The 19,549-nt window shown below is 36.7% G+C and overlaps 1 protein-coding gene across 2 annotated transcripts in view; it reads left to right on the top strand.

Moving 5' to 3' along the window:
- LOC128702721 (uncharacterized) overlaps positions 1–13,263 on the top strand; it is a 50,078-nt gene extending 36,815 nt beyond the window's left edge. The window contains exons 12-16 of one of the 2 annotated variants that reach the window (XM_053797144.2): positions 855–1,052; positions 2,330–2,632; positions 5,269–5,514; positions 8,552–8,662; positions 12,499–13,263. In XM_053797144.2, the coding sequence (XP_053653119.1) occupies positions 855–1,052; positions 2,330–2,632; positions 5,269–5,514; positions 8,552–8,662; positions 12,499–13,005 (1,365 nt within the window). In that variant the 3' untranslated portion in view covers positions 13,006–13,263. The remainder of the gene's footprint in view (positions 1–854; positions 1,053–2,329; positions 2,633–5,268; positions 5,515–8,551; positions 8,663–12,498) is intronic. The other variant, XM_053797145.2, reaches the window with a different exon arrangement.
- The last annotated feature ends 6,286 nt before the right edge of the window (positions 13,264–19,549 follow it).

Raw genomic sequence — 19,549 nt, 5'->3', positions numbered from 1 at the left:
AATATCTTAAGCCCCTCCTGGAAAGTACAGGCATTGTACTTCCCATTTCCAGGACTCGAGTGCGGCTAACCGGTTTCCCTCAATCCCTTCACAATATATTACCCTGCTCACACTCCAACAGCTCGTCAGGTCCCAAAAACCATTTGTCTCCATTCACTCTTTTAATCACTGTAAGATCCGCAACATTGTAAAACAATAGGAAAGCATACTATCTGGTTTACCATGACTATTTTAGCAAAACAGAGGAACTTGTGTGATTGATCTTTGTGACATGCTGATTTTTTTATGGGTTACCTTAAATGTTTCTACACACAATTTGAATAAATTGGTCTCAAATTCTATTTCATACTCTTTGCTGCTTTGCATTATTATAATGCAAAGCGACATACTCGTTTACCGATGACTCGGACTTATGACAGGCTCATTGACCAGTATGCATACCTAAATAATGTATATTAGAGTTGATTTCCTCTGTTCTGTTTATTACAATACATGTATACAGTACACTACTCTATAAACATTTAAAAATATACCAGAAATGTTATAAATGGTACAAAGACGACATTAAAACAGTATTAAAGATGGCTGACATAAACCCACTACCACTTAGTGACGAATTTGTTTACCGACGTGGTCTTAGGAATGGAACTCTGTTGTTAAGTGAGGAGAGGCTGTATTCTCCATTTATTACTAAGATGTAGATTTAATTATTGCACATTTAACACAAGATTTGGAATTATGCAATATCAACATAGTTAAAGAAAATCAATGCGCTCCATTAATATACTGTATCCTTAAAGGTATTTTATTGAATTATTTTTCATAAAGTTAATTGATAACATTTATGTTTGCAGGGATTTCTTAATTTCCTTGAAAATTTGCTGAATCAGATAGAAAAGTTCATGATTCATAATGCCAACCGGGTAGCAGTTTGTCGCAAGTGGCCGTTGCTCTCTACTAGTACACAGCGTAGGATTAAGGATGCAGCTCTTGTAGTGGTTGAATTTTCACGACCCACTGCCCCCAGACCTAGATTCTCATCTGCAAATAGGGTAAGTACTAACATAAAGAAAGGAATGATTCCTTAACTTATTTTATTTTATCTGTCAATACTATGTGTAGAAAAGGAACAATTATAAAACGTTCATTTTTTAAACATGCCAGCTTTCTCACACTGAGGCAGGGTGGCCTGAAAAAGAAACACTTTCACCGTCACTTCTTGCTAGAGGCATGCTGACACTACAGCTGCAGTATCCCCATGCCTCCTGCAGAGTGCACACACTGTACTTCCCACCTCCAGGACTCGAGTCCAGTAAACCATTTCCCTTGAATGCCTTCATAAATGTTACTTTGCTTACACTCCAGCGGCATGTCAAGGTCATAAAAAACCACCTACCTCCTCTCAATCCTATCTAACACACATACATACCTGCTGAATGTCCAATGCCCTCATGTATTTTGGGTAAGATTATTATCCTAATTTTCAAGATAGATATTTTAAATTGGACTTGGGTATATAGAAATACAATATCCCTTATATAAATGAATGTGATTTTTTTTTTAATAGCAATGCAAAAAATGGAAGGGAATGGAAGTTACTGCAGGAATAATAATTGCTGATGATATTCTCATCAGTGACATCAGAATTGCTGCCAATTCTGATGTCACCGATCAGTGAATAAAGAAAGGAACTGAGGGGTAGATACAAATAAACAGTATGAGTTAACGTACCCTCTCTGGCAATTTAGGAGGATTTCTATATAAGAAGGTAAACTGATATAATAGTAAGAGGCACACACATTGCACTGGTATTGTATTAAGAAAATTGTAACAGAATAGTCCTTTAAGCTGTTGACCTATCTCATTAACAAGAATTGTTGTAAGAGTTCCGGAAAAACAATTAGGGAGAATAATACACGTGGAGAGCAAAAATCTGCTGTGTTGTCAAACAGTTTGAACTTATGATTATATTAATGTACCAAGAAAGAAGATTCCACATTTTGCCATATTTACATATTTAAGAGTACCGTTATCTACACGAGAAGTTATGAAAAGATGAATGTCATTATCTTCCTTAGTTTTTGACACTACTTTTCAACTCTTACTGGGCAAGTGTCTCCCCATTAATCTTGAAAATGAGTTTATAATGATGGTGATAAATAATGTTACAAGTAAGTAATAAACATGTGCAATATACTAAAAAATTTTATTTTTATGCAACAATTGAGGAACAATCTGTGAATTTAGGAAAACAGAACATGTACATCAGATACATAAATTTTTATATAACTTGAATTTACATGAAGCTTCACTGAAGATGTCTTTACAGAGATTACGAGGTAGCAATAGTGATGGCAGTGGTACTCCTGGTCGATCTGGAGACCATAGGCTGATGCGAAGTGCCAGTGCCACAGCTGTTCCATCTTCTCAGAGAGTAGGTGTCCGGCGGCCACCTGCCTCTGGCCAAGATCCCATGCGTTGCCAGACTCCACCAGCTACCCTCTCCCGTCCTCGAACCCAGACACCACCACCAACACGAGCCTCGACTTTACGAGCACAAGCTAGGCAGGCAGCTATACAGAGATCACAGTCTGCTCGAACAGTAGCCGAGCGTCCTCGAAGACCAAGACAGGTGGGTTTTTACAGAACGTGTTCTCTACTTGTTAAAAAAAACCTGTGTTTAAAGAAGTGCCTCCAGCATTGCTCATAGGATTCTGACAAGAATGTAGTAATATTCTGGCAAAGATTTTCTTAAGTTTGAGAATGGCTTGTATGCAAATCAGTGTTTTATACAGCTTCTCTCATGATGATTACATGTTGTTTAATTATTATTTCTTCATAAAACCATTGTAATTTATCAGTGTGAAAATTAAATGTTTATTTTCTGTGTCATTTTCTGAAATAAAGTAGCCTATTCTCTTCCATGAAATGTACAAATGCCCTAACATCCTTATATCATATTCTCTGGCATTAATCTTCCACAGCAGTAAGTCCCAGTGTATTTTAGCAAACCTAATCCTGCTTTGCTTCTGCAACACTACAGTATTTGTACACTTGAGACGACAGCAAGGTATTCTGTTTTTTAATGAATTTTGTCATTTTTCCATCTTTACAAATAATAAAGTTGATTGCATTTTATCACATACAAATGTTTACCATTTGTTTCATTATGGATTTACAGACAAAACAGGAAGCCTTAGTTGTACAAGTGAGGCTTATTTGTTTTTCAGATCCTCAAACATTGTTCAGTAAAATCACATTCAAATTTGCATACAGATTAGCTGAATGAAACCATTATTTGTGCCCTATATTCTCTTGTACTTTTTATTTCTATAAACAGCTAGTCATTTTTTAAGATGTTTTTAATCATGTGGTGGAGAGCCATAATGGTTCAATAGATGTGCTTGTATTCAACACTTCGCAGCATGAAGCTTATCGGCAGTTTTTCTCTACAATGATGGCATACACTATTGTTTTACTGAATATTGTGATTAGACAATTACCCTTTGTATAGATAGGGTATTTTATGATGTACTAGTACAGTAGGTCTGATTTCAGTGATCAGTTTAGTTTGCATTTCTGTGAGAGTGTATCATGAAGGTGTTATACCCTGCACCTGATTTGTCTTTGCAAAGAGAGGGAATGTGCTATTCTACAACTGGTTTGTGTGTGGGGATATATTCACAAGCAACTCTTCTACTTCAGACAATAAAAGCTCATCTAATTTACTTACATAACTATAATAATTGTACACATTTCAAGATAAGCTTCAAGCACTAACTCTCATTTTGCTTCTAGGTATTATTCAACTTACTTTCCAAATATTTTCATGACAGTTTTGCAGAATTAAAATGGCACTCCTACTCTCTTCAGATTAACAGTACAGTAGTTTGCTTCTTATTTGTATACTGTAGTTAAAATGTATGTAGCCTCTTTTTGAACTAGCTTGGTACTATCAAAATTTAGTTACAAAAAAAGCAGATGGTTAGACTTTCAACAATTTATCTAAAGCATGCCTTTTGGGTATGGGTATAATCTCTTATGGACAAGCTCATAATTGGCTTGAGGTTTCCTTAACCAATTAGTGGTCAAACAAACACGACTATTCTCATCCTGACTAAAGGACAACGATCTAAAAAAGGGAATAAGATTCTGGGTTTGGGCCTACATCTTTCTTGAGCTTTTTAAAAGCATTTCCTTATCAAACCCCATCAAGGGAGGTTCCTTAATGCTGGTGAGGGGCTCCTGGTTAATGGAATGGGACTTGGATTGAAATTAATTTCCTTCCATTCTCCCAAATAGTTTCTTCTATTCACTTCCTCAGCATCCATATTTCCCCATTATATAAATATTGAAATAGTATATTTCTAGAGCTGTCATGTATCCTCATCATGAGAATACTTCATAGCTTTGTCTTAGTTGTTAAAAATACAGTATCCTCCCAATCATATCCAGTAAACTTTAGAACAGCTCAGTGGACACACTTGGTGCAGTTGTTCACAATTGTTTTTTCACTTTATCATTGTAATTAAATTAAGCAACTAACCAAATAAACACACATTTGGAAGAGACAGACAAAGGCAGATATCTAGGCCTGTGCCTAAACAAAAAAATTTAAATTTAGTATTCATAGCTGACACAAAATACTAGTAGTAATTTCACAAACAGTATACATACTTTCCAATATTAGGTACGATGTACCCAACCATAATCCTAAATTTCTAACCCAACAGTAATACAGAGATTCATCCATATCTTAGATGTTATATCTGTACACAGAGATAAGTTTGCTAGGTCTCACTTCATATTGTTCAACTTCTTAAGTTGTTAAATTGTAGTAATGTAAAAGTAAATTGTAAATTACATTATTTAGAGTTCAAGGTTCAGCATCTTTACTAACAATAATGGTACATCATTGTTGGCCAGCAAATCATTTGAGATACATAATCTGGGCAGCCTTCTCTACGATTTTTAAAATCATTGGGCATTATTAGAAATATGACAGGAAATATGGATGGTAGAAGAAAATGCATTAACAAAAAAGAACACAAAATACCTATTATCCAATACGTCATCTTCATAATATATTGGGAGGAGCTAACCCCTGTAAAGATCATACAGGACCTGGGTGATGGGAACTGGTGGGGTAATCAGGTCTGATTTGAAGAATGGTAGAATATATTTCTGAATATGTATAACAGAGAAATAATGGAATTTATTATTTTGAATTGAACACAAGAAATGCCAACTTTTTATTGCTATTTTTAGGGAAATGACACTTCAACAGACGAAGATACCCATTCTAGTAACAAACGAGCGACTCCGATTGGGGGCTTCACCCGGGGGGCAACATTTACCCGCTCGCTCTCTCGACCTGAACCGAATCGACCAAATCCCCAAACCCCAACCAGAGCACCAGCCCCTTCGTCTACGCAGCTATGCACTTCAGGACTTCCAGAAGTCTCCCAGTTGCCCCGGAGAACCACAATTATTCATCGCACACCAAGTCACACGGTACATCAATATCCTTGTGTAAACTATGGCTTGCTGTATTGCAATAGATTTATTACTAGTAAGTGGAAAGTATTTATTATCTCACACTTCTTAATTTATTAAAGTAAGTATAGGTTTCTAGGTAGTACTAGTTTGGTAGACAGTAACCACCCAGGGAGGTACTACCGTCCTGCTAAGTGAGTGTAAAACGGAAACCTGTAATTGTTTTACATGATGGTAGGATTGCTGGTGTCTTTTTTTTTTCTGTCTCATACACATGCAAGATTTCAGGTACATCTTGCTACTTCTACTTACACTTAGGTCACACTACACATACATGTACAAGCATATATATACACCCACTCCTTTGGGTTTTCTTCTATTTTCTTTCTAGTTCTTGTTCTTGTTTATTTCCTCTTATCTCCATGGGGAAGTGGAACAGAATTCTTCCTCCATAAGCCATGCGTGTTGTAAGAGGCGACTAAAATGCCGGGAGCAAGGGGCTAGTAACCCCTTCTCCTGTATATATTACTAAATTTAAAACGAGAAACTTCTGTTTTTCTTTTTGGGCCACCCCACCTCAGTGGGATATGGCTGGTGCGTTGAAAGAAAGAAGAAGTATAGGTTTAAACTTTTGTTTTTCTTTTTGGGCCACCCTGCCTCAGTGGGATACGGCCGGTTTGTTGAAAGAAGTAGTAGTATAGGTTTAGCTTTTCCCCTGGATGTAATACAGTAATATTAAGAATGATGGTAAAATTACCAACAGTGTTAGGTAAAAGGATACTTGCAAGTAATATGACATTTTGTGGCAACATTTCACTCTCCTGGAGAGTGAAACATTGCCACAGTAAAATGTTGCATTAATTGCACGTGTCCTTTCACCTAACAGTAATATTAAGGTAAGTAAATATATCTCAAACTAGAATTATTGTATGGAAGGTTTTACTGATCTCCCCTTCTGTTAACATCTTATGCAGGTGAATACTGTATATGTGAGTATGGTTTCATTTTAGAACATTTGATAATTTCATCAGTTGTGGATCTTCTACGCTTGTAGCATAGTAATCCACCCATAACACAACTATGCATAAAGATTTTTTTTGACTTAATGCCATAAAACCCTTCTGCAGTTTAACTCTCCGTAAATCTAAAAACAAGATAAATGAGAAAAAAAAGCTAAGTAATGTGTGAAATTGGTCAGGAAATTCCACAGATTTTTCAAAATCTGCTCTTGGGGGCCACAATCGATGTCCTCACGACCACCCAACAAGCTGGTGGCTCTTTTTTTTTTTTTTACCAATAAAGTAAAGTGTCTGTATAAGAGTTTGAAGAGAATATTTGGTATATAATTATCAAGAATACTCAAAAGCTTAGTAGAAGACTACACGTTTATTCAGAATAATCCAGAAGGTAAGTACGTGACTGTTAAAGCTACGGGAATGTGGAATTGCAGTATGATAATGAACCATTCTGGGTTACTAATTTTTTTTTTTTCTTCAGGATACATTCAGGTTTACTTAAAAAGCTATATGTAAATTTATTTTCTCATTCTTTTTGTATTTTCTTGCTAATTTTGTCACTTTTTTCCTTATATTTCTGTATTGTATTTGCTTTTGCGTAACTAGTTAAAGAAATTTAAAAAATAACAAACTTATCTTGTTGAATTCATAAGTACTTATTTATGTTTATATTAAAGCATTTTACAATACTGCACTAAAAATCTTGGTTATATTGAGCAGTTTTTCTAACAGTGAAGTAACGATTCACTTTATCTTTGGATGTCTTTTCTCATTTCACAAGTTGTTTTAACAACGAATAAAAATGTCTCATGTCTTTCATGTCTTGCAAAAAAAATTGCATTGTTTAGCAATCTTCTAGTTTTTATTTTTATTACATGCATTTTAGTATTTTAATTTATATAAAAATTTACGTATTAAAAACTCCCATTTCTGTTTGAAATTTTTTATTTTAAAATATGAATTTTATTTTCCCATCATGGAAAGTTAAGTATAGTACAATAGACTACATATACACTTTCATAAGCATGTTGAACTGTTTTTTTTCTGATCTTTGGCTTGCTGATAGATATATATAAACCTTATTTTTAGATGAGCTAGCTGAGCTCTAGTCTATACTATTTATCCAATAACGTTTTTTACTTTCAAATTGGCATGAATGCAAACCTAGATGGTCTTAAGCTTTCTGAATATAATGCTTTTACAACAAGCTTCCAGACGATCCTCCTAATCAAAGTTTGTACTTCGCCACTGCTAAGATAATTGGATACAGTATATGATTGTTACATAAGCCTTAAACTGTCATTATCTTAATGTGTAGTGCGCTCAGTAGGTCCCCATTTGCTTCAAAAATTTTCATTGCCTCTGTTTTATTTATTGGTGTTGTGGTATATTTCAGGAAAGGTTGGAGGGAGGGAGTAAAGGTGGTTTAAAGTACTATGGGCCTGAGTATGCAACAGGCTTGTGTGAATGTGTTAGATCTGAGAGAGTGGAGATAAGTGGTTTTGGATTGATATGTTGCTGGAGTGTGAATAAAGTAACACTTATGAAGGAATTTGGATAAACCAGTTGGCAGTAGTTTTGTCTTTTAGGTGGGAAGCGCACTGCCTCCACTGTGGAGGTGGGTGGCGGGAATGTTGAGGTTCGGAAGATCACTTGAATACTGATGTCTGGATGCTTTTGGCAATACATCATTGAATAAATGATGGTGAATGTACTGTATTTCCTTATTTTATTTTTTGGGGTCACCCTAACTTGGTGAGAGACACTGGTTTGTTAAAAAACTAACCTGAATATTGCAGCATAATTTTATAAATTTGCTGGTAACATCATGTAAGAACTTGACTTAGAATTTAGGAGGACGGATTGAGATTTTACATTAAAGACAGCCAAGTGAGGTTATGGCCCTCATTGATTGCTTATTATGAATATTTTTATCACATGCATGCTAAGAAGAGTTTATCTTGCTGATTCAGCATCTTGTGCTTTATGTGTCAAAGTCGCAGAAGTAATAATTTGCTTCTACTGCTCTTCTTTCCTAGACCACAGGTAGCTCTGCTTCTGAGGATGAGTTGCCACTCAGAAAATCCAGCACCACTCCACAAGTTCGCACTTTGGCATCCCTAAACGAAGGGTCTGGAAATGAAACTAAGGTTTGAGCATATAGTTGATGTCATTTAGTGCAAATGATTGGACACAATCATCTGTGCTTTGTTTTGCATTGCACTAGTCACAAGTTCACGTATTGTTATAGTCGTGTTGCTTTGGTCTTCATTTGTGGTATAGGATCAGAGATTTGCATAGTGTGTTTAGACTTGTGCATATTTTGTCTCCATAGAGGGTACTAAAGTTTTGAAAGATTGTATTCTAGGGTTATTTCTGTTGTTAATGTACTAGAAAATAGGGATGCTATTAGTTTTAGAACAGCTCCTGGGCCAGTATGCTGAGAGACTGTACAGAAAATGGATGCGACATTAAAAAGCTACAGTGTAATAGTGTACTGCTAGACAGGTGAATTCATAAATGCAAATAGTGTATGAAACTTTAAGTAGATAGAGATCTGTTATCTCCAAGTGGACATTATGCTAAAATAAAGAGTATTGTATGTACTTTCAACATTTATTCATCAAGAATATACCATGTGGAAACTATACGAGCATGTCTGCTGTCACAGTGATTTAATTAACGAGTTAATATGTCTGCAGTTCATTAACCCATAAACGGTCCAAGCAGATCTACGTTCACATATGTATTGCTACAAAAGTAGATCTACGTTTTTTTTACATATTTTCAAATATAACAAAAAAAAAAAGTAGATCAAAGTATTTTTACACATTTTCAAATGTAAAAAAACAAAAAGAAGATCTTTTTTTACATACTTTCAAATGTTGAAAAAAATGTATATATACATTTGGACCGTTTACGGGTTAAAATAGAAAGCTTCTAGAATCTGATGATTTTTCTACAGAAGATAACTTAGTTTCTTAGATTTACTGTTCCGTTATCAGAATCTGTTATTGTACTGTACTTAAATGTTTTAGGGAAAAAAAAAATGGTGAATCTTGCTTTCAGAATTGTTTAACACAACCAGATGTTTTATATACATTGTCATTTTTTCCTCGAAAAAAAAATGAGAACATGGTGGTATTCAGGAATGTGGCTACTGTTCTTTACAAGACTGATATTGTGTTTTCATATCTTGTCATTCAAACATTTACATTATTATAATCATGGGGGAGCACTAAACCCGTAGGATTCTACAGTGCATGTGGGGGGTGGGGATGGAAGGTACTAAGGCTCAATTCAGGGAACTGGAGCACAGATCCAATTCTCTAGATCGAGCCTCTCGCCAGCATCAAAGAACCTCCCTTGTAGGGTCAAACATTTACAGAAACTTTACTGTACATACAAATGTCAAAATGAATACAGTATATAATGTTGGTGTTTTTCGTACAGAGCCCACATGATGCACAGCATTTCTGACAAGTCTTAATCTAACAGTTTTTGCATATGCTGTATAATTGAAAGTTTTAGAGTGACAATCAAATAAAAATAATTAGTTAAGTAAGGGTTGGGGTAGATTTTTATAGTAGTATACCATAGTGTTAATAATATAATGTACTAAGAGTACATTAGATCTGAGGGAGTAGAACAAGTGGCTTTAGGGATATGACTTGCTGTTTGGTGTGAGCAAGGCAACTTTAACAAATGGAATAAAGGAAACTGGTTAGCTGGACTTGAGTTCTGGAGGTGGGAAGTACAGTGCATGCAGTCTGGAGGACAGGTGGATTATTATTATTATTATTATAATCAAGGGGAAACTCTAAACCCGTGGGATTATACAGCGCCTGGGGGGAATGTGGAAGGCATTCAGGCTTAATTCGGGGAACTGGAGCACAGATCCAATTCCCTAAATCAAGAGCCCCTCACCAACATCAAGGAACCTTCCCTGAGGGGAGGACAGGTGGAGATAATGCAGTTTGGAGTGTCATTTGAATTGTTGTCCTCACGTCTCTAGCAGCCAGCGTCAATAGACTGTAAATAGACGAATACCATGACATTTTTTTTGACATGATTATTCACAAGATTTTTGATCTTCAGTTCTTTAAAATATCTGACCAGTTAAAATTTGCCGAGAAATAGGTACACTTTCAATGTAGTATGTGCAAACCCATTCAAAACAAAATCTTTGGTAAAAATGTTATGTGATGCTGAATAGTAGTTGGTAAAGACATAAAAGGCAAATACTCAAACATTTCATTGGGAGAGTTTGCCCTGGGACCTTCATCACTCCATTTGTACATGAGGTTAGGAAGACTTAGGCTTCGATAATCAGGAAGGCACCAGAGTGGCAGCAAGGTTAGGCAGTTGAAAAAAACCTTGGGTAACTTTAAAAAATGTATGAGCACAGGCTGAGTTTAAGGACCCACTTAGCATAGGCCAGTAAGCCTTTTTCAGTGCCCCTCCTTTTGTAAATCTGATGTCTGTATCCATTGGTGGGCAATGTTATGCTTTTTTGATTATTATTTGTAGTCTTGTGGCACTACTGGAGCTCCCTGCTCTTTGCAACAATATTTGTTGCAGCAGTCATAGAGGCTTCCTAATACCAGAATCTGCTGAGATCTGGTTCCATGAAGATCATCTGTGCACCAGAGTCCAACTTATCAGGTGTCTCTATATATTTGTGGCCTACACATGGAGACACACCCGAGTTAAACTGGTGCACAGATGATCTTCAAGGAGCCAGATCACAGCAGATGCTCATGTTTGAAAGCCTCTCTGACTGCTATAACAAATACTCCCACAAAGAGTAGGAAGCTACAGTATTGCCATTACATATCATTACATGATGAACATGTATTGCTCCACCCACCAGTAAATACGGAAACAACCCATACCACGGGTGGGGTTAGAACCCATGATCAGAGTCTCAAAACTCCAGACAAACGCATTAACCACCCATGGTATGGTTTGTTTGTAACTGTGTCATGACGATTTCGTGAGTCTCGTAGTGGATATGGGAGTCAGACGATTCGCTTAAGAATGGAGGGGCACTGCAAAAGACTTACTATCCCATTGAGTGAGTCCTGAAGCTCAAACCTTTCACTCACATACTTGCTCCAGCCTATTATTAAAGATATACAAAGGTTTTCATCCACCTAACCTCACTGCCACTTAGATTTAAATAGTAAGGAATTACACCTGTCTTCCTACATTTGGAGTGACCAAGTTCCCAGGACACAAACATTTCCAACAAAATGTCCTAGTGTTCCATTTCATTGTTAGCAAGTTGACACATTACAGCCACTTTTGGGGTAACATTTGAGAAATTTGCCTGTAAATGTAAATTACGTACTTACTCTTCTAATTTATTTCATAAGTATACTACATTCTCAGTAGTTACTGGATTCTTACAGTTCACTGGACATGAGGTCTCGCACTTGCTGCACCTGTAGTATTACTGTACAGTTATCCGAGCTTTATACTAGTCTTCTTGCATTTTGATGGATTGGATATCTTGCTTATCACTATCACCAGTATCCTCAGGTAGAGAAATAATCTTGTAGTCAAGCAGTGTAAAAAGTTGAAAATTTTGTTTATTGGTTCAGAAGCCATGTTATATCTCTGCTGCTGCTGGTACATAAATGTAAGCTTAACTGGAAAAGGCAGTTAACATCAACTGGTTGACCACAGCTCCCTGCTGGCACCTAAAAAAACTAAGAATTTAATTCAGAATTATTGGGAATTTCCAACTTGAACAGTGCCAAAAGGTTTGGTTCAAGCTAAAGGGGTTCTTAGTTACATGTGTACTTGATATCAGGGTTGTACTGTACGTGCTTACTACTACTATACTATTTTAAATAGTACAGTATTTGCACTCATTTTTTTTCCCGCATGTCATGCTCAGCTTTGTAAGGTTCAAGCACTGTTTTCTATAGATAAAATAATAAATATATTAGGTTGCACTAATACAAACTATTTAATGCAGCTTGCTCGGACACAGTCAACAGAAGTAAGATCTCGAACACCCACCCGACGACCAGAGCTCCGTAGCAGTACCACAAATCTCAGCAAGACAAATCGTAGCCAACAAGAGGGTCAGCCATCTCCACAGTGCCAATCCGATAGTGGTTCCCACACTCCCAGAACTCCCAAGGTTGACAAGACAGAGCCGAGGAGACCGAGTGATCTCAAGAATGGAAATATCACAAGAACAAGAGGAGCAGTCATGGGGAGAAGAACTACTAGGTCTCCCATGAGGGAGTCTGGACGTGTTGCTGGACTAGCAGCAGGAAAAGGTACTAGCCCAACACCCTCATCCACTTTTGGTTCAGGACTAATAGGGTGCAGAAGTAGATCTTCCAGTGTAACAAGTAGACCAATTGGTAGTACAGCTACACCCTCACCAGCTGTAGGCAGCCGCTCAAATACATTCTGTAAAGATGACAGTAAAGGCTCTGGTAAAAAGGCAACTTCTACCTTAGATTTGAAATAATATATTAAATTTTGCCCATCCAGTTTAGTTGAACTGAAATATACAATATTGGTATGTTAATTTCAATGTTATTTTGGGAATGACACATTTCCTATACATAATTTAAAAATTAGTTTGGAAGCCCATAATCACAAAAAATATTTGAATATGTTACTAGATCATATTTTTCAACAGCAAGGTATAATTCTGTGCTGAAATTAAAAAAAAAAATGACCCAGGAATTTTGCCAGTGAAATCAGAATACGTATGTGGATGTATGCTAACTATTTTGCCTCAGCATTTAAGAGAAACATATGCATTAGCAAGACAATATAAGCTCAGTATTGTGCTCAGAAAATTATAAAGCTATAACAAATAAATCTCGTCTCAAGTATTATTATTATCGAGGAGGAAGCGCTAAACCTGTAGGATTATACAGCGCCTGGGGGGGGGGGGATGTGGAAGGTATTCAGGCTTAATTCAGGGAACTGGAGCACAGATCCAGTTCCCTAGATCAAGAGCCCCTCACCAGCATCAAGGAACCTTCCTTGAGGGGCATCTAAAAGTAGAATATTTATATCTTGAGGGAAATGCTGCATTTACTTATCTCTCTAATATATATTGCCTTTTGTGACTTCTCACTCAATTTAAGCAGGCTGCTTCTCTGCTGCTAGTGATCGTCCAAATCAATACCGTGATTCCTCTAGTCAACCAATGCTCTTTGTTTAATTGAAAGAGGTTGCGTATGATTCATGGAGATTTAGATCTCTAGTGCCATATAACAAATACAATAACTGGCTCTGCAATGTGCCATTTAGATATGCATAGAACAAATGAAGTATTTATTTTATATTTTATTAATTTTGCTTTTTGTTAAGAATTATAGAGCAAAATTTTATGAAATTGCAAAAATTCAAGTGATGGTTGAAGTTACTCTAATTAGGGGTAGTGGGAGCCAATATAAGTTTCAATGCCTGTGAATAGGTCATATGCTGACTGAAATGCTTGACATATATTCTTAAATATACTGGTTAAAGGCCTTGATATATAAGTACAGTCCTCTGCCATACGAAGGCCATATAATTTAAACTTTTTGTATGTATAAAAAATGAATCTAGGTGCTTTGTATTTTCATAGCTTGCTATGTACCAAAGATGAGATTATGAACTTAATTTTGCAATGATTGCTTTTCTGATATCTGTGATATTTCAATATAAGTATTTTTATTAGTTACAGATAGGATAGCACATGCACAGAAGCATTTATATATTTAGTTATTTTTTCCATGTTTGTATGTATATGCAATCTGACCATGAGCTAAATGACTCTTATTTTTCAGTGCAGATATTTTCAGTGTTCCTTTTCACTCAAAGGAGCAAAGTAACAAGATTATAATTCTGTAATATTTATACACTTGACCACTTTATGTAAGTGCACCCAAGATGTTAAAACCTTAAAAGAAATCCTATTAATAAAGCCCTTCTCCTTTGAAAATCCTTTCTTCCATTCCTTATCTAGAATTTTATCAATTAATTTTGGGATCTGAGCCCCTGTAATATATTAAAGTACTTGACAACTTTAAAAGGCATTATTTTTTCTTTTTTTTAGTGGAAAAAAAATTGTATTTTACCTTACTTTAATCTTGCTGTATTACATTTTTAAAATGTAATTGTGATATAGGAGAAAATAATTTTATATAATTGTTTTCGTGTATGCTCACTCATGAATCCTACAAAGTGGTAACTAAACAAAATTCTGGTTACTTTACAGAGGTGGGCAATCCCCTTCTCATGGCTCTCATGTGGCATTTCCTTTCATTATCATCTCTAAGTCTACAAAATTTTAAGCATGCTTTAAGTGTATTTAGGTTTATGCATGGAGACCATCATTAGTACACTTAAAAATAGACCCCTCTGTATCATAACTTGAAGAAAATGTCGCATGCTGTCTATGGGTTGTAGGGTGTCCCAAACTTCTTTATGCTCACCATTCATATCTTGTGAAATAATGGTTTTTTGTACAAGGACTTTGCAGTTTGCTACCTTCTTCACAGAAGTATTATGCCACAAGTGACTACTTACCTTACTGTATGCGAGTTGTACCAATAATCGAAGTGTAATAATGCAAAAACGACTTGGTTACTAATGTATTATTAAAGCTGTGCCTTTAATTTGTACTACTATATTATTTGAAGATCATAGTTTTTACCTTAGTAGCCTTATTTTTCAAAAGCCATGCGTATCATTTAAAAAAAAGTGTGTAACTTTTATTTCAGTAAATGTTTTGGCTGCTTCTGGCATGATGGTGCAAGTCTTTTTCTTCAGCTAATGTGAATTGTGGAGTACAATATTGCTCTCCTTACTAGTCCTATAGCCATTAATGTAAATCAGGGTTGTCATGTGTCACAGAATCAATATATGAATCTAGCTAATTATAATTGTTTTATTGCCCTGGCCTTTCACTGAAGCTGCTAAGTACAGTATATTTATTTAACTGACCACATTTCCACTGATGACAGTTCCTTTAAGTACATGGTGGTGAATTACAGATTACGTTGTAACATACAGGGGCTCCCTCAGGGTGGTCACAACATATAGGTTAAACTAAATACTGCCCTGTGCATTTGCTGTGCTCTGACCCTTACACTAGTGGTCCACTTGCCTGGAAGTTGAACCTGCCCATGAGGCTGTAGCCATACATTCCTTCCAGGGAATGTTCCGTGATGCTGGTGAGGTGTTCTTGATCTAAGGAACTGAACCTGTGCTCCCCTTCCATGTATCAAATCTGAATGATTCCCATACCTCCAGAGGCTGTATGATCCCTACAGGTTTAACTTCATGAATGCAGTAATGTGGCCATACATGATTTTTTGGTGAGAGGACAGAGGTCAAATGAAAAGTCTAGTGCTGGTCTTACCGAACCAGTTGTCTTATCCTGCATCCAATCCACTGTCTGGTGCAGTGTATTTGGCTAAAGCCAAGCAAACAGAGGATGGACAACCTTTTAATCTGGTAGCTACTGCTTAGTCCTTCTTTTTGATTATAATAATAATAATAATAATACTGCTTAGTCCTCTGATAATCACTCATGTATATTCCTTATTAGCCCTTGGGTTTGTTGTTAGTAAATATGTAAACCTTCCCTTGTTGGACTAGGCTGAGTGGGGAAATAGGGAACTGAAATTTAATTGCAGTATTATTGTTTAATGACTTAATTATCCCTCTGGAGTTTCTGACTATGGCTTTGGCATGCCCTAATTTGCAGAGGCAATTTGCATACCATTCCTTGCAATACCCATCATTCCTTTTGTTTACAAACTTCCCAAATGCTGGCTTATCACAACATAATGATGGGGTTAATTGGGGTAGGGACCTTTGGGAGGGATGACACTTTTCCCACAAGGTGCTTGCCTGATAAAGAATGCAGCATCTCTTTCAATATAAATGGTGGTTATTTCCTCCTTGTTCTTAATTTGCTGACACTTTCTACTAATTACATGAAATAAGCTATGAATTATGGAATATGAAAAGTACTTTGAATGGTTTTACATGCTCTGTGATTAAAATTTGCACGAGTGAATTGGTCACAACAGTAGTGAGTTGATAATCACAGTTGTAACTTTGATACTGATAGAATTGGAATATACAAAATGCTGAATAGTCAAACAGATCTAGATCTTTATAAATAAAATGAAATAACAAAACAGATCAATGCAATTAAGACAACTGCTGTTTTGGATCACATCCCTGATACTTCTCAACCAAATCCTCACAACTGCCTACCTTTGTCCGAATTGTGCTTGGGCTTGTTTCACCTATTTCTGTTCATGTGGCCAGGCTATGGACAATCTTTATAGAATTGGTCTTCTACCCAAGATTTCATGTTTCCTATGGTGTCTCTGCCTCTATTTTTTGTAGGTAACAAACTGTAAAGGCTCTCTGAAACTTGCATTTTAGATTGCATGGAGTGTACAGTATTCTTGCTTCTCGGGTGGTATTGGAGGTTCAAACTTGGCCACCCTCTTCTACAGTTCCACAAGATCCCTCTTTGCCTTCTTTCCCTTCCTTAGTCCTCCTGAAGATTCATTCCTTTCTCACTTCACAGTATATGTCCTAGATCCTCCACAAGCTCTTTAATCTCTTATTACTTCCCACAACATTCAACCCCCATTTTATGCCCTAGACAATCATTATCTTGCAATCTCACAATGATGTTACCTCCCCCTTTATTAGAGAAAAAGATAAAAGTCATCATTGCTTGCTTAAATGATATCCAACACTCTTGTAGATTCTGTTCCTCCACACTGATCATTGCCAATGTAATTGTAAATGCAGTCAAGTGCTTAGACTCTTCCCTCCTTTGCCATGACCATTAACCATCACATTTCCAAGCCTGTATTTAATAGTCTACTCCACTTACTTCTAACTCTTTACAACCACTTCTGCCTCCTCACAGCCAACCAATCCTGTTTTGAAATCCAAACTCCTCAAATTTTCAGTGACCTCTATCTATTGCCACCAGAGCCTGGCTTCACTGAGTGTTCACTCATATGAATTTTACTTATCTCTGTTTATTAGTGTACTTTACAAATGGTTTTTATGACTTGGCATGCTGCTGGAGTGTGAGCAAAGTAACATTTAAGAAGGAAACAGGGAAACCGGCAAGCTGGACTTAGAGTCCTGGAGGTGAGAGGTACAGTGCCTACACTGGAGGGGTGGAGATATGTTGCAGTTTTTGAACTCTAGTGTTGGCCCACCTCTGGCAAGACAGTGATGGAGTGAACGATGATGAAAGAGTTTCTTCTTTTTCGGATCACCCTGCCTTGGTGGGTAAATGGCTGATGTGTTAATAAAAAATAAAATTACAATGGAATATTTGAGGATACAGGAAAATTCAAGGAAAGCTCTTAAGGTTTGATCTCCAAATTGTCTTCTGTGTCCATTTGTTTCCAATAAACTAAACTCCACCAGGTTAGTGATCTATCTCTGGACATTCATTTAACTGTACCTTGATGTTTACTATAATGAAAGTGCATTTTAGTGTGTAATGAAGTTTTTTACACCAGATTTTGCTTTCCACCAAACACCATATTTCTATATCCAAAATAAATATTGTGCTAGTTAGGCAAGTCAAACACACTGCACTAATTTAACAAATTTCATTTTAAGCATCAAGGTTTACTGCCACAGTGCGAGGCACTATGTGGCAGAAAATAGAGTCACCATGACCAAAATCCAGGTTAGTGAATGAAATGATTTTTGAATGTTTCACCTGTTAGTGGGAATGTGTAGATATTGTCTTTTGCATCTTTAGGTTAGGGTCAGAGCCATAGAAAGTATAGTGAATTTAGCTTCAAAGCTTTGATCTCCCCAAAGCCTGCGTTTTTCTCCATTGTTTGAATTCCTTTCTGCTACATAATGCCTCATACTTCTGGGAATTAGTGTGGTACATATAAAATGTTTTTTTTTTTTTTTTTCAACAAGTTGGCCGTCTCCCACTGAGGCAGGGTGACCCAAAAAGAAAGAAAATCCCGAAAAAGAAAATACTTTCATCATCATTCAACATTTTCACCTCACTCGCACATAATCACTGTCTTTGCAGAGGTGCCCAAATACAACAGTTTAGAAGCATATATAGTACAGTGGTCCCTCGTTCATAATTAATCTGTTCCTGGAGCCGTTACTATAAACGAAATTTACGATTTACGAATCAATTTTCCCCATAAGAAATAATGTAAATACAATTAATCCATTCCTGACACCCAGAAGTATTAAAACAAACAAATTTTTAACATGAAATATACATGTAGTACATAAACAATACAATGGGAAATGATGAATGAAACATTAACAGCATAACACTTACCTTTACTGGACCCCTCAAGGAAGGTTCCTTGATGTTGGTGAGGGGCTCTTGATTTAGGGAATTGGATCTGTGCTCCAGTTCCCCAAATTAAGCCTGAATGCCTTCCACATCCCCCCCCCAGGCGCTGTATAATCCTCCGGGTTTAGCGCTTCCCCCTTGATTATAATAATAATAATAATTACCTTTACTGGAGATTCTTCTTAGTGTATGGGAGACTGGAGGAGGAGAGAGAGTGGATTGTTTATAGTTTGGAAGGGGAATCCCCTTCCATCAACACCTCAGGTACCATTTGCTTTTCTGGGGGTTGCTTCTCTTTTCTGTTTCTTAATGCCACTAGGACCACCTTGAGAGTCACTGGAGTCCTGTCTCACAAAATAACTGTGGAGAGAGCTCTGTTTCTGGCGTCTCTTTAACACTTCCCTAAAATGGCCCAAGACTTTGTCACTGTACATGTTGCCAACCTGGCTTGCAACAACCTTGTTAGGGTGATGTTTCTCCATAAAGCTTTCCATCTTACCCCACATAGTAAAAATCTCTTTAATTTCTGAAGAAGGCACCTTCTTCCATCTCTCTTCCTCCTCCTCTGCAGCAAGATTCTGAGCTGCGATGTGTTGCTCTTCCTGCTGAAGTTCTTGCAGCTCCTCAGTGGTGAGCTCTTCATTGTGGTCTTCCACCAATTCTTCCACATCCTCCAAACTCA

The sequence above is a fragment of the Cherax quadricarinatus genome, chromosome 79 (genome assembly GCF_038502225.1).
Source record: "Cherax quadricarinatus isolate ZL_2023a chromosome 79, ASM3850222v1, whole genome shotgun sequence".
NCBI lineage: Eukaryota > Metazoa > Arthropoda > Malacostraca > Decapoda > Parastacidae > Cherax > Cherax quadricarinatus.
Note: the sequence above shows the minus strand (reverse complement) of the source record. Positions and strands in the feature narration are given on the sequence as shown.